We start from the raw sequence: 15,641 nt of genomic DNA on the forward strand, positions 1-15,641 counted from the left end.
AATTCAAAGTCAAAATTGAAATTTAATCAATACTAGTAGTAACTATAATTTTATAGTAATCTTTTTAAAAATTGTTACAATGAAAAATGGTAGTAAAACAAAAGAGATATAGGGAGTAACATTAATTTGTAATCTCAAACAAACCACACACATGCACAAAGCATGAGATCACAAAATTCCTCAATTCAATGACATTACATAAACAGAAAATAATTGAATCATTGTTACATAACTAAATAAGTTTAGATGTAGCAGAGCAGAGATATTAGAGACCTTCAAGATCCATGAGATTTGGATAGTGAAGTTGGATTCTGCGTCTTCATGGTCTCCAGCAAAGATTTGAACTCACTTTGGAATGACGTTACTGACCTCTGTCGACACGCAAAAGCAGCGTTAAACTGCTTGATCTCTTCCTCGAGCTTCTTTCTCCTCCTAACTTCAGTGTTAAGCTCCTTTAGAACTCTGTCCTTTTCGCCAGTGACTTGTGTAAGAATCTGAGCTGAACTCGAGATTCTACTGAACATTGTATCTCGCTCTTCTTTTACAATACAAAACTCCCTTTCCAAGCTATGAAGTTTCCCTTCAGAGACCTTAAGAAGCTGGTTTGTAACTTCCAACTCTTTTTTTAAGTCATTGTACTTGTGTTTGCTTTCTTCGACTTGATTCTCCAATCCCTGGAGCGTTTGAGACGAACTGGAACTTCTTTTGAGGGCTGCATCTCGCTCTTCTGTTACAAGACAGAACTCCCTTTCCATGCTTTGATATTTTCCTTCGGAAACCTCAAGAAGGCAACCTTTAGCTTCCAACTCTTTTTCTAAGTCATTGAGCTTATGTTTGATTTCTTCAACTTCATTTTCCAGTGCCTGGAGTACTTGAGACGAATTAGAGATTCTTTCAAGCGCTGCATCTCGTTCTTCGGTTACAAGACGGAACTCCCTTTCCATGATCTGATATTTTTCTTCAGAAAACTCAAGAAGCTGACTTTTAACTTCCAACTCTTTTTCTAAGTCATTGTGCTTATGTTTGATTTCTTTGACTTCATTTTCCAATGCTTGTAGCATTTGAGACGAACTTGAGATTCTTTCAAGTGTTGCATCTCGCTCTTCTGTTACAAGATGACACTCCCTCTCCATGTTCTGATATTTTTCTTCAGAAACCTCGAGTAGCTCAATTTTATCTTCCAGCTCTTTTTCCAAGTCACTGTACATATGTTTGATTTCTCTGACTTCATTTTCCAATGCCCGGAGCGTTTGGGATGAACTAGAGATTCTTTCAAGCGCTGCATCTCTGTCTTCTGTTACAAGATGGAACTCCCTCTCTACGCTTTGATATTTCATTTCAGAAACCTCAAGAAGCTGATTTTTAACATCCAACTCTTTTTCTAAGTCACTGCACTTTTGTTTGATTTCTTTAACTTCATTTTCCAATGCCCGGAGCGTTTGGGATGAACTGCATATTCTTTCCAGCGCTGCATCATGGTCTTCTGTTACAAGACGGAACTCCCTCTCCATGCTTTGATATTTTCCTTCAGAAACCTCGAGTAGCTCAATTTTATCTTCCAGCTCTTTTTCCAAGTCACTGTACTTATGTTTGATTTCTCTGACTTCATTTTCCAATGCCTGGAGCATTTGAGATGAACTGGAGGTTCTTTGAAGCATTGCATCCCGACCTTGTTTTACAAGTCGGAACTCCCTTTCCAAGCTATGAAGTTTTCCTTCGGAAACCTCAAGCAGCTGACTTTTAACTTCCAGCTCTTTTTCCAAGTCATTGTACTTATGCTTGATTTCATCAACTTCAGTTTCCAATGCCTGCTTCCAACAAGCAATTACTTCTCCCAAAGTGCCCTTCACATTGAAACACTAGTTTTAAGGGTTTGGCAAAGAATGTTACACAACATACATGTACATAATGTACTCTTAAAAATTACTGGAATCAAGAAAAAATTTCAATCTGAATGGTGATGCATGTATTCGTGCTTAAAAAATCACAAATCTAAAAACTAATCAGCACATATATCTGTGATTGAAGAAATTAACATTAAGGTCCATGATACCATCTAACAAAGTCTAAAATGCAACAGTTCCTATCATTCCTGCCTTCTGATTCTGACATGGTGGTTTATAGATATACTGTGACCCAACATCCGGCTTGAGGTTTTGGCATGTCATAAACTTCCAGACTGCATATGCGACTAAGTTCAGAATCTCGCCTCGTCTACTACATTATAATCTCTCTACCTTTTTCATTTTCCACTTTATTCTCCCTTTACTTAACTCACCGAACACAATTTTTCTTAATCTCCGTGCCGAAAAGAAACGCCTCCATTACTATGGAACGGAGGGAGTAATTAGTAAGCTAAATAAGAAGTTCACAGAGTATTTAACAAGATAAAACGTAGATTAATCATCAGAAAAGAAGTCTGTATAACCTGCGATTATGAGCTTGAAGTAGGAGAAACACATTCCAATTGTGAGGACAAATAAGAAAATTGGCATGTAAGATCTTGATACATATGAGCAGGCAGCTACCTTAGTATTGCTGCAGTTAGAAGAATTCTCCTTATATTCATCCCCCACAGTTGATCCATCTGATGAACCAAAGGAGTAAACTGCATCACTCAGCTTTTGATGGAGCGTGTTGTATTGCTCTTGTACAAAGCAATCATTTAATGGCAAGGGTCTCTTGCCATCCGCAGCCATCAGTAGATGAGATTCTAAAGTTGAGAAAAGGGAGGTTCCAACTTCAGTTGTGGTCGCAAGCATTTGAGCAATTTCAGATTTCTCATCAGCTACAGTGTTCTGCTTACGGAATATATCGCAAATATATTAGTGTTTAGCAAAATTCTCTATGTTCAGATTTTCTTTACCTGAATGCAGTAAAACTGATGTACCTGTATAATAGAAAAAACGTCGTTGTGAATGCCTTTGCAATGTGTCACAGTCTCAAGGAGCTTTCGTGGAACTTCTCGTGCTGTCAATATCTCGAGTTGAAGTTCAGATTTCTCTCTTGTCAATTGGTCATTGAATGAGACTTGTTCTGTATACTTCCTCTAGAGTACGTGCAAGCAGCAAAAGAAGAAGAATTTGCTTGTTGGGTCATGCTATTAACGTAAATAAAAGAACAAGCTGAAGTTGGAGAGTACTAGTCATACAGAGGTACAACCATTTACCAGAAACTAACCTTCAATTCATCTCTTTCCTCTATGGCAAACTCTAGCTGTCGGCGGAGGTTTTGTATTTCTTGATTGGAATTATCCATTGAGCAATCCTATACAGATACAAATTTTAGACCAGCTTGGACAGCATAATTAAGCATTTGAAGTTAATGCCGAAAGTAAATAGAAGTAAATATCCTTGTAGCAAGACAAGGAACATCATGATTTATCATTTATGTAGTAACAGATACAGTCTCCATTCTTACTCCCTTCTCAAATTCTACAGTGCCTAGAATAATAAAAGGGATGACATTTCAATATGAAATAATGTGTTTCACTTTTTTATAACTTAGGCCCAATAATATAGCCTTCTAGGGGTGCCAGGACATCCTATTTCACATTCTTAATCAGATGAGTAACTTTCTCAGATACCATAATACATGTAAGGAAATCACTCCTCATGGTAACACAAATGATAACCCATATCATGAAATTCCCATTGCATCACTTCCGGGGCCAAATATTGCAAATAAAACTACCAGTCTACCACCTTAGAAAAGCATTGCTGGAAGAGAATTTACTTTGAGATGAAGTAGAACAAGTCCTTCTAACAAGTAACAGAAAATAACGAAACAAAAGGTAACAATTTAGTGTACGCCAGAAACAATTGTTGAAAGTTATTAAAATACCTCACTAAATGGAAATGATTGGACCTTCCTCGAAGGAGTCGTATGAAGTGAATCAAGGTCAGCTATGTAACCTTTATTCATTTTCATCCATGTGTCTTCATCAGCACAATCACCAAACACATCTGGAAGAGGGCTACACTCTGGTTGGCTTGAATAATGTGATCTCTTAGCAACAAAGCCATTAGGAACTGTTTTAAGACATGGTGTACTAAAAGCATCCTCTTGGCGCATGCTGTGACCACTAGTACTTTCATCTGGAAGGCATTCTTTGACCCCATTCTGTCAAGCAGCATCAATTTTATATGTACACTAATCAGAAGAATATAATGAGTTTAAACAGAACACACACATGACTTCAAACCAAACATAATAATTAACATATCAGTCTTTAGCACTTTTTGCTCGCACAAAACCTGGTTAGATGACCTAATTCAGAATCAAATATATAGAAAAGAACATGGTAAGCATGAGACTTCCATTGAGAAACAACTTTTGGTTATGGGTATAGTGAAGGGGTACAGTTTTTTGGTTATGGGTATAGTGAAGGGGGTACAGATAAACTGTCTGACACTAAATTCAGTTAACTGGTTATCAGACATGCTACATGAATATGAAAAGGAAAGTACAAATGAATACTACAATTTAAATGCAAAATGAGTGATCCCGGAAAGTTTGGATAATAATCATGGCGGAAGTATAATCCACAAGTTATGTCAACGAAAACACAAAATAAATATATCTAAATTAGAAAGGAAAATGCAGTCTAAAAATGAGGTCAGGAAGAGAAAGTTATACATTGGAAGAGCTTCTGTCAGAGTCTGTCAAGGTAACCAGATTGCTAAGATTGTGTATTTTCATTTGCTGCTCCTTAATCCATTGTTCCCGCTCTTTTTGTGATCTCCTTTCCTCTTCTAGTTCTGTGGCGAGTTTCTCCCGCTCCAATTCATACTGTTACAGCAATAAAAGGCATTAGGATGTTTCAGTCTACTTATAAAGAAGAAGAAGTTACCTTTAGCATGTCATTCCTCAGTTTCAAGATTTCTTTCTCCAATACTTCAGCATGAGATCCCTATAGAAGAAATATAATTAGATTGTGCTCGGTCTACTTGGCCTGAAAATAAATGATAGAGTACCTGAAGTTTACTCCGAAGATCCTCTATTTCTAATTTTTGTCTCTTCAATAGGGCAGCATCCGTCAATATCTGGAAAACATTAAATCACTCAGGTTCTTATCAGCGAATGGAAGAGCTTACTATTTATTTAGTTCCAATGACAACGAAAAGCTCCAGTTTTCAGCAAAGATAGCAACAATATTTATGAATGAAAACGATGTTTGATTTTATGAATGTAGTGTTATTTTAAAAGAAAAGGCAAGGAAATGATAATCTGGTTAGCAAACATAGAAGGAAACAGTAATCACTCTCCAAGATTGGAACTGAACATTTTGGTGAATCGATCTAACTAAGGTCTGGAATGCTTTATTTTATTGCCATATCCTCTAAAATGTGATATCTTAACAACTCAATTTTTTGTTCCAAAAGAAGTTCAAATTTCTCTGTATAAAAGTAGTGATGCTGGACTATACAAGAGTAAGAAGAATATATCATCAGATCGTTAATCAATAGGTGCATAAACCACACACAATAAAGTATATATAACCTCACAAACATTAGTTAAACTTAATGGAGAATTTAAACAATGCAAAGTTATATTAGCAATTTCTTCACATGCCACATCTGAAGTCAAGTAAGGAAGAAGCAAGATAGACGTCCATGAGATTTTCCAAACATTTATAACAGACCTCATTCACTTGAACACAGTTGGTTATCCTCTTTGCTCTGCTAGCAAACTGAAGAGTCCCTTTTGATTCTTCTATGTGGATCTGTATGTATTATTAATTATTACCAACATAAACATGATATGAAATTGATTTAGCTTCAACTTAAAAAAAAATAAAAGAAAATGTCATTTCATCTAAGTACCTCTTCAGGCGCAACAGTACAAATTATTGAAGTTTTTGCATTTCCACCTAATGCTGGCTGAAGAATGCGAGTAAGCTTACTGTCCCGATAAGGAATGTGGGAGCTGCAAATAATATATAATGATGAGTTATCGACTTCAATATCTGGTATAACAAAGAGACACCTACTACTACCTTTGCTTTCCACCCTCACTCAGTTTGTTGATCACATTACCAAGAATCATTAAGCTCTTGTTAATGTGCTTTCCTTCCTTCAAACGAACTCCGCCAGCACCAGTTTTTGCTACTCTCTCAGACCCAGCTAAGTCAACTAGATTCTACTTCCAAAAATTAAAGAAGCATCGAAATATAACAAAATGAGAAGATATGTTAGCATAACTTTATGGTAAGAAAAAGAGAAAGTTTAACAGAATCAGAGCTTAGTTCTAGGGAAAAGAATTATATTATGAGTTTGTTTCCATGCTTATTATTAGGTGAGTATATCAAGTCTTTTTAACCTTTTACTGTTCTCTTAGTAAGCAATTTTATTTCAAATAAAATACTTCAACTTTAGACATGCTCCCACATTTCGCTTACACAATATTGGCTAGGTCTGATCAAATGATTCAATAAATTGAGTTCTGACTTCTTAATATAAGGACAGAAACAAATTAACATTGAATGACTTGCTTAAATAGGTACAAACCAGGACAGAGACACGGATAGCATCGTCAGGACTATCATTGAATTTGTTATCCTTCCATTTGCTTTCGATTACCTAATCATGAAAAACAATGCATTGCATTGCAGTTAATGAGATGTACATATATCATAAATCACTCATTTAAAGCAATAGACATAAACTTCTGTGCCTCATTAGACAGAGAAAGGGAGAAGTAGAAGAAGAGAAAGAACATACCATCCTAAAAATAGTATGTGATCTACTGCTACGAGCATTCATGTTGGTCTCACCAAAATGCCTATTAGCTGCCAGTGCCACAGAGAAAATCTAAGAACTTACAAGTATATGAACCCAAGAAAAAATGTACTGAATTTCACTTGTGTTCTGATTCAAGATCAAACCTTCTCCAAGTTGGATAAGTTGGAGCACTTGGTCAGCGCTGTTTACAATTTCCTCCCTTAGACCTGCAACAAATACTCCACGCTACAAGGAAACAAATGCCATTAATCTTGAAGTACATTTTAACAAACACGCTATAATGGATTTAACCAAGACTCACCACCAAACTCTCATGAATCTGAAGTTTTTGATTTTCCACAGCAAAAAGATCATTGATTTCTTCATTGTAAATTTCCATGTATGAAACTCGAATAAGAAACTCCCTATCTGATGTCTAAAACACACAAACCATACTGAATCATGTTAGATACAAATTGCAACATTTATCATTGGCGAAAAAATGCTATCTTACCTCTTCTGTTTTTTCAAAAATGTCTCTGACAGCTCTGTGGATAATTCCTGGATCATTTTCTGAACCATTCATAGTAAAAGTTTTCCCACTACTAGTCTGTCCATAAGCAAATGCAGTTCCTACATTACCATTAATCGTCTAAGTGAGATATTATTACAGATAATAAAACAGAATGCTCAACAGAGATGCAATTTTAGCTCATGAAAGGACAACCGTAGCGAATAGAAATTGGAGAAGGGAAAATCAATCAACTCCTTTAAACAAATCATCACGAGCTCGTACCCGATCCAGAAAATAAAAAAACTAAACTCACCATTAAAACCCTCCATAGCAGCATTAATTATGTCCTTAATCAGAAGCCTATACACTGTACCATTACTGCACTCCTGATCGAACAAATGATCTGCATAAAAATAAAATCACAAAAATGGAAAGCATTACCATCGAATTTGCTAAATAATTGAGCTCGTGCAAGCACAGATACTCGATCTGAGGTTACCAAAAGCATAGGAGACCCCAGAAATGGGAGTGCCGTGAGATCTGTGGAGAGAAATACGGTTGCTATCGACCTTCCAGTGAAATCCATGAACATTTTTGTCATTCGCAGATGGTCTGACTCTCACTGCTACGCAGATCTTCTCCATTTCTCTCGCTAATAATCGCGCAGACTGATCTGTTTCTCTCTTTCTCAATTCTTCTTCGTGTTTTATGGGTACTTAATAATTTGAAAATTGTCGTGTCGTTTAGCCAAACGGGCGGATGGCGACTGAAATTTGAAAATGTGTTGAATTACTGAATTAGCCATTGAATTGGGCATCTGATTTTGGGCTGGCGGGCCTCCACTTGTTTGGGCCAAATTAATAACTTACGATCTTTAACCCATGCTTCTTTAGTGATCAAAATATCTAGAGATAAAAATAATTCGAGTGAAACTACCATAATAATCTCTGATCTTGTCAAAATATACATCAATAGTCTTTAAAAAAATCTTATAGTATTTTTATACGATAAGATTAAAGTAACCCTAGGCACAAAAAATGTGAATTTTTAATGTTTGAGAGCATTTTCGACCATAATTACTAGTATACTAGTACTAGTTACTATTTTTGTATTTTTAATTACTTAAAATAGGTTATTGTCATTATATATTTAAAAATAAATACAGCCTTAAAATAGTTTAATTATAATTTATTTATTTTTAAAATTATTTATTATTCATTATAAAACTCACTCTATACAAAGAAAAAATTAAATCTAATAGTAATTTTTTAATAAAAATATTAAAGTGAATATAGAAAATTCTTTTTGCATGTAGGACTTATTTTTACTTGCAAAATTTAATTAATTTTTTTTATTTGGGAAGGAAAAATATTATAATGAATTATAGTAATTTTTTACTTAAAAAATGCTACTTAAGTGAAAAATAAATATATTAGTTAAGTTAATTAAAATATAATATAGTGAAGAAGTATTTCTTTTTAAGTATAATAATTAAAATTTAAGTGAATTATATGTAACTTAAATTAAAGTGAACTCTTGCAAGTAACATTTTAATAAAAATATTAAAGTAAAATAAAGTAACTTTTTTATTGTATAAAGCTCAATCTATATGTTATTCAAGTAATTATTAAAAAAATTTAAGTGAATTATAATTCCAAAGAAATGTTTATATTGTAAAAATATAAAATCAACTAGTACCAAAAATGTAAATTTTTTCTGCCCGAAAAGGTGCTTTTATATATGTCCAAAAAAATTACATGACTGAAGAGGTACCAAAAATGTTATTTCCAAAGACCAAGAGTGCCCTCCAAGTCATTTAGGGGATTTTTTTAATGCAAATGAGTATAAAAGACCGACAGGTACCAAAAATGTGATTCTTGGGGACCAAAAATGTGATTCTTGGGGACCAAAAAGACTATAAAATTTTTAGGGATTATTGGTGTATTTTTCGACAAGATCAGAGACTATTAGGGTAGTTCACTCAAATATCTAATCCAATTTAAGCAAATAAATAGTAATAGTTAAAGTGGGTAAACTGTAAAGTAAAAGCGAGAGTAATGTAGATAAGAGTTTTCGCTACATTATTCTTGCTATTACTATACCATTTATCCACTTTACAATTTATTAGTACGATTTTTTTTAAACGAGTGAAAAAAAATTGTCTCAACTTTCTTGGGACAAATGGTATATGACTAATGGATTACTCCATCCATCCCATAAAAATAAGGACTTTGGGAACGATACCATGAGCGAAGCCACATAGAGGAATGGTGGAGCACATGCCTCTCCTCAAAAAATTTTATCCATGCTATTCTTCTTCTAATTTATAAATTTATTTGAAATTCTTCTTTAAATGCCCTTCTCAATATCGTAAAAACTTGTTTATAATAAGATATTGCTAAAGTTTATGATAAATTACAAACCAGTCCATTATTGTTTACATATTTGTTGTGGAAAATACATACCTTGGTTCTTTATGTGTTGTTGTGGAAGAAATAATATCATTAATTTTGATTTAAGGAAAAAATGTAAGAATATATCATAATGAGAAAAAGACGACGGTAGGAAAGATGATGCCATGGTCGGCGTTAGGTATATCAAGATTGAAGAGTTATAAAAATTTGAATATTTTAATTTGTAATAATAATATTAATGTTGATAGTATTTGTGATTTTAGTGTTAATGTTGTTTATAAGGATTTTTTTTAAAAGATGAACATCTTTTTAGGTCCATGAACTTTGCAGAAGTATCATTTTAGGTCCATGAACTTTGAAAATATCATTTTAGGTCCGTCAACTATAAGTTAATATCATTTGAGGTATTTTGAACTTTTTTTAGATGAAAATGCCCTTAAGGCATTTTTTCATTTGAGGTATCATTTTTAAAAACTTGTGAACTATTGTTTTGTTGTTATCATGTAAAGTTATATTCTTATTTATGTATATATTTTTTCAATTATGAACTTTTTTCATTAACTATAAGTTGTGCACTAATTAGTTTGCATTGATGGTGTTTTATTGTGATTGCTTTGTTTGTATTAGAATTTTGAATGTTCTAATCAATACTATTTGTTTTTTAAAATTATATTTAATTAATTAATCTTTCATTTATCTTATTTAATATAATGATATAGAATTATGGCATTGGAATATGGCAATATGAATTATGGTATTGGAATATGGCAATATGAATTATGGTATTGGAATATGGCAATAGTAAGAGAGCCCTTAACACAGCCTTGGAATATGGTATTAGAATTATGGTATTGGAATATGGCAATAGTAAGAGAGCCCTTTTATCAATTTGAACACAGATAAAAGGTTGGCAGAGCTATAAAGTCAAATAAAATAGTCTTCTTTAAACAAAAAGCTATTTCATTGATTCATTATAAGTCAAATAAACAAAAATCTATTTCATTGATTCATTCTGTGTAAAAGGGTGGCAGTGTCATAAAGTCAAATAAAATAGTCTTTTTTGAACAAAAAACTACCTATTAAAAGCTTATTTTCATTGATTTATTATGTGTAATTAATATGTGAAAATTCTATGGCCCGTATATAGCACGGGTGGCAATACTAGTTATACTACTAAAGAAGAAGTATTATATGAGGAGAAAACTAAGATTATTTTTATGCAAAATTATAATAAATGTGGTCACTATTTAAAGAGAATGAGATGTTATAAATTTTATTATATTTTTTAATAAATATACAAAAAAAATACTATGCATTAAAAAATATCATCCAGTGATATTGTAGCATGCAAGACCAAGTGGTTCGAGCTTGATCGATGTGTTAAATTGGGAATAATTTTTAAATTACAATTCGGTCTATTTATGACTAACCAGGCGAAAAGTACAAACATTGCCCTTCCAATTGACCTGTGGCTTTTGGATAGTCGGCGCCCGCCTCTTCTTCAGAAGTGTCCTCAACAACCGGCAGTCTTCGGTCACCGCTTTTGGTGCAGGTTTACATCACCATTATTTGAGTTTTATTTGTCCCAGCTAACTAACACTTACTCCCTCCGTACCACATAATTTGAACCAGTTTTCCATTTTGGACCGTCTCACATAATTTGACTCATTTCAATTTTACCATTTTTGGTAGTGGACTCCACATTCCACTAACTCATTCCTACTCACATTTAATTATAAAATTAATATATAAAAGTAAGACCCACATTCCACTAACTTTTTCAACCCAATTTTCATTACATTTCTTAAAACCCGTGCCCGGTCAAAGTGTCCCAAATTATGTGGGACGAAGGGAGTATTTTTTTACTGTTAGTAATTGATCACACATTTCATTAACTTAATTAACTCATATTATATTATAAAAATAATACCCCCTCCGTCCCAGTTTTAGAGTCACATTTAGAATTTTCCATATTTGGACATAAAATTTTACCCCATTATTCAACAAAATTACACCCAAATGCCATTATCTACACAAAAAAAAACAAAAGTCAACCTATCTCATTTTCCAACAACTCACTTCATTTATTACACACTCCAACATCTCACTTCATTAATTGCACACTCCATCAATTTATTAAAATCCGTGCCATAACTAAATGGCACTCCAAATGTGGGATGGAGGGAGTAGTATTTAAATGTGAGACTCACATTTCATTAACTTTTTTTATCCATATTTCACTATATTTCTTAAAGCGTGTGTCAAGTCAACCGGTAGGGCTGACAATTTTTAACCCGACACGTTAATCCGACATGTATCCGCACGAAAATAATGGGTTTGGATCAAGTCTTACTGGGTTCGTGTTTTTATTGGGTTGACCCATTAAGAACCCGAAAATTCGGGTTGGATGCGGGTTGGATACGGGTAACCCATTAAGAAATAATATTATTATTTTCATTATTTTATCATTTATAAAAAAAAATAATGCTTTACAAAATTCTTGTAAATCAAGATTAAATCGTGGAAAGTGGCTTTTTACCATATAAATCAAGTTTAAAATTAGGTTAAATTGTGTAATATCAAGTTTTAATCGTGTAATATCGGGTTTAGGTCGTTATCATGTCGTGTCAACCCATATTATATCGTGTCGTTAACGGGTTTGTGTTGGGTTCGGATCGTGTTCGGGTTTGAGGGTAGCAGGTCGGGTTCGTGTTCGGATTGACAGTTTCCTTAACATGTCGGATTCGGGTTAAATCTTATTGGGTTGGGTCGTTATCAGGTTGGTCCGATAACGACCCAATGCGCACGATTTGCCACCCCTATAAACCGGTGTCAATTAATAAAAAACCGGATGAAGTATTATTTTTATACAAACACGATCTTTGATGACTTTTCTAAAAAAATTAACTATTTAATTAAGTACAGCAACACACTTGCACACATAAGATATTTTCTGATTTCGGAGTAATAGAATAAAGATTGAATAAAAAACTTATAATATATCCACAATCATACAAAAAAGGAAAGTGTGGGAAGGCATCGAAGTCCCAACAACAACAAAAGCAATAAACACCATAACTTGTGTTTTATAACAGACCGAGGAAGCGAATAACTTCACTTTTAGTCCCCTTCACATTGTTGTTGTAGTCCGTAGCATTTTCTCGTAATCTCTTTCTCATCGCCGCGCGTTTCTTCCTGCCACCACCGTTTTCCGACATAGATTTTGCAGATGCAATCATTGCGTCAAGATCATTGATGGCTCTTTCGACGCCGATAATCATAAGGCTTGTGATCTCCTTGTGTTTCTTGACAGCAGCCTCACGCTTCTCCAGAAGTGAATGGATCCAATTCCTGAGCTCCAGTAACAGAATGGCGGCCGAAGCTCCGGCCGCCGCCACCGTGGCCATTTTTGCATTGGCAGCGGCAGCGGCTGCGGTGACGGAGGCAGCGCCGGCGAAAAGGACGGCAGACAGCTTCTTGTGGGTGTCTAGGTGATCCAGCCTCGTACCGCAGTTTTTTCGGACAGATTGTAGAGTCTCCCGCAGCATATGGTGCTGCTTATGAAGAGATGATAAAGGAGGTAAGAAGTTACCTTGGTCGAGTGTCAGGGGCGAATAGTAGTTGTGAGCAAACTCAGACAACTTATGGTGATCGTCCTTGAGCAGAGCCTCGAACGCAATAAGCAATTGTTGATTGGGTTGATCATCAGAGTGTACGTCAATCGCGATGATGTTGAAGTTGGTTGCCATGGCTTTGATGTGTTCGAGAGAAGATATACTCTGTATAACCGATAACGGAAGAAGAAGTTTGGTTGGTTCTCGATACGTAGACCAGTATGTGAGTGAACTCGTTATATAGGCGGCCAAATGAATCATGGTACTCAACTGTTGGGGACACGGAAATAGGATTTCTATACAATTATTCCATCCACTTGGGTGATTTTCAATAAACTGAAGTCGGCCTCATATTATTAAATTTTTAAATTTAACTGAATTTAATTAAAAATTAATTTTATTATTTATTGTATTATTATATAGCAATAAGAAATTGTAAAATGATTTCGAACTTGATTCGAATTAACTATACAATATTCAGTACAAAAAATGGAGTATATACTTTTACTTAAATATACAAATATTTAAATTAAAATTTCAGTTTTTTTAAGTGATGCAAAATGATTATTATGAAATTTATCTTGAATCAATTATATTTATAAATAAATTTCCAATGTAAAATGTTTAAAAAGTATTTATCACTGCCATAAATATGTTCGAGTATTCATAATATATTATGAAAATATTAAGTAATTATTTTTATGTTGAATAATATTTATTTTTATAATACTTCTCTTATAATACTCCCTCCATCTCATAAAAATAAGACAATGGATATGGCACTAGAATTAGAATAAAATTGGTAAATTAAGAGAGAAGAAGAATGATATAATAAAAACAAGAATAAATATATCAAATAAAAAGAAAGAAGGATAAGGAAATCACGTTTCTATCTCATTATTAAAAATGTAAATTAAGAATGAAACTAAGGAAAGTTGCAAGGAAATACCCCGGGGTCTAAATTCTCGGGAAAGTTGCAAGGAAAATCAGCCCGTTCATTTTTTTGCAAGGAAATCAGCCCGTTCTTTTTTTTTCTTTTTTAAATGTGACCTTAATTCACAAATTTTTTCTTCTACTTTGTTTCACATATGTTAAAATATGTGCAAATCAAAGTGTGACAACAAATGAGAGGAGGACATATTAAATTGATTCGAATTTTCAAATTGAATTGAATTTTATTTGATTTTTTGTTAATTCAGATTGATTTGTAAAAAATAAAAAATATACGAAATCTAAACTATATTTAATATATATATATATATATATAATTTTGTTTAAAATTGTTTTTATTTAATACGTCCATCTAGCAATAGCAATCCCATTATATCATTTTTTAATATGCCAATAAGAGTCTCATTTTACTTGTAAATAAAAGTAAGATATATTATTAACTTTTTGAACTCATGTTTCTTCATAATTATTAAAACTTGTGCCAAAAAAGAGAACTCCTAAAGTCCTAATGATGGATGGAGGGAACAATAGTAATTAAAAAAAAAACATATTTCAGATTTTGGAAATTTTAGAAAATTTGGTATATTTCAATTTTTTTGGTTTGAAATTAGTTAAGAAAGTTGAAATTTTGGGTTTGGATATTCGAATTGGCAAATTTATACTAAAATTTTCAATTTTTTTTGGATCTGTTAAAATTTGGTAAAAATTTAAATGTTCACCCCCCTATACTTATTTATGAAGGGTGTGCCTGTCTACTATCCCTCTAAGGAAAGGAATTAATTAATTAAGTACTGTATAAATTAATCAAAGCAATCCTATATTAATTATTGCTACATGTTCATCTGTAGATTGTAGATAGAGATTCATACCCAGGGAAAAGTAGGGCCAAGACAAATTCAAATAAAAATATACATTATAGAAGAAATTCAAATTATAAAATTACTACATACACAAAACTAACCATTATTTTTACTAAACATAAATCAATAGCCTACTAAGCATTAAACTTACTGCAATAGAGTTACTAAGATACATCATACAGTACATGTGATTTACACCGAGCCTCAGACTTTCTCTTCCATTACAACCACCTTTTTTCCACCGGGAACTGAAGACTCGAAACTAGATATGACGGTTACAAGTTGACAGCCGGACTTGCCTGTATTTCATGAAGAGCCACAATTTAGACACACTGTGAAATCTAGTTAAATAATTCACTGTTCTGAGTATAAAGCCTTGGTCAAGCAGTCACCTTGAATAGAAGATCTTGAACAATATTCTCCCACGGCAATGAGATGGATATTAAACAGCACTTGAGGGGCAACATCTCGCCATCCAAGGACGACGCTGCAGCATAAGCCTGCTTTGCTGCCGCTGATGCTACAGACGCTGCTTTGCGTACAATAGTTCCTAATCGAAGACCCCT

At 33.5% G+C, this 15,641-nt stretch overlaps 1 protein-coding gene across 1 annotated transcript; it reads right to left on the minus strand.

Annotated features, from left to right (window-relative positions):
- Positions 1-93: 93 nt before the first annotated feature.
- Positions 94-7,918, minus strand: LOC121792806 (kinesin-like protein KIN-7N). Its single transcript, XM_042190905.1, has 18 exons — positions 7,736-7,918; positions 7,550-7,639; positions 7,237-7,355; positions 7,045-7,158; positions 6,887-6,968; positions 6,723-6,790; positions 6,510-6,581; positions 5,999-6,141; positions 5,826-5,928; positions 5,645-5,725; positions 4,977-5,045; positions 4,853-4,912; positions 4,639-4,791; positions 3,844-4,122; positions 3,181-3,267; positions 2,891-3,049; positions 2,529-2,798; positions 94-1,844 (listed from the first exon to the last, which is right to left on the minus strand). The coding sequence occupies exons 1-18, from the start codon at positions 7,878-7,880 to the stop codon at positions 276-278; spliced, it is 3,663 nt and encodes a 1,220-aa protein (XP_042046839.1). The 5' UTR covers positions 7,881-7,918; the 3' UTR covers positions 94-275.
- Between the last annotated feature and the right edge of the window lie 7,723 nt (positions 7,919-15,641).

The sequence above is a fragment of the Salvia splendens genome, chromosome 2, assembly GCF_004379255.2.
Source record: "Salvia splendens isolate huo1 chromosome 2, SspV2, whole genome shotgun sequence".
Classification (NCBI taxonomy): domain Eukaryota; kingdom Viridiplantae; phylum Streptophyta; class Magnoliopsida; order Lamiales; family Lamiaceae; genus Salvia; species Salvia splendens.

Bases quoted from the DNA above. Each gene is read 5' to 3' on its own strand.
- LOC121792806 (XM_042190905.1), bottom strand. From the start codon at position 7,880: ATGGAGAAGATCTGCGTAGCAGTGAGAGTCAGACCATCTGCGAATGAC. The intron at 6,969-7,044 runs GTGAGTCTTGGT...GTTTCCTTGTAG, and splicing joins AGATTCATGAGAGTTTGGTG to CGTGGAGTATTTGTTGCAGG. The intron at 2,799-2,890 runs GTACATCAGTTT...TTCCGTAAGCAG, and splicing joins ACGTTTTTTCTATTATACAG to AACACTGTAGCTGATGAGAA.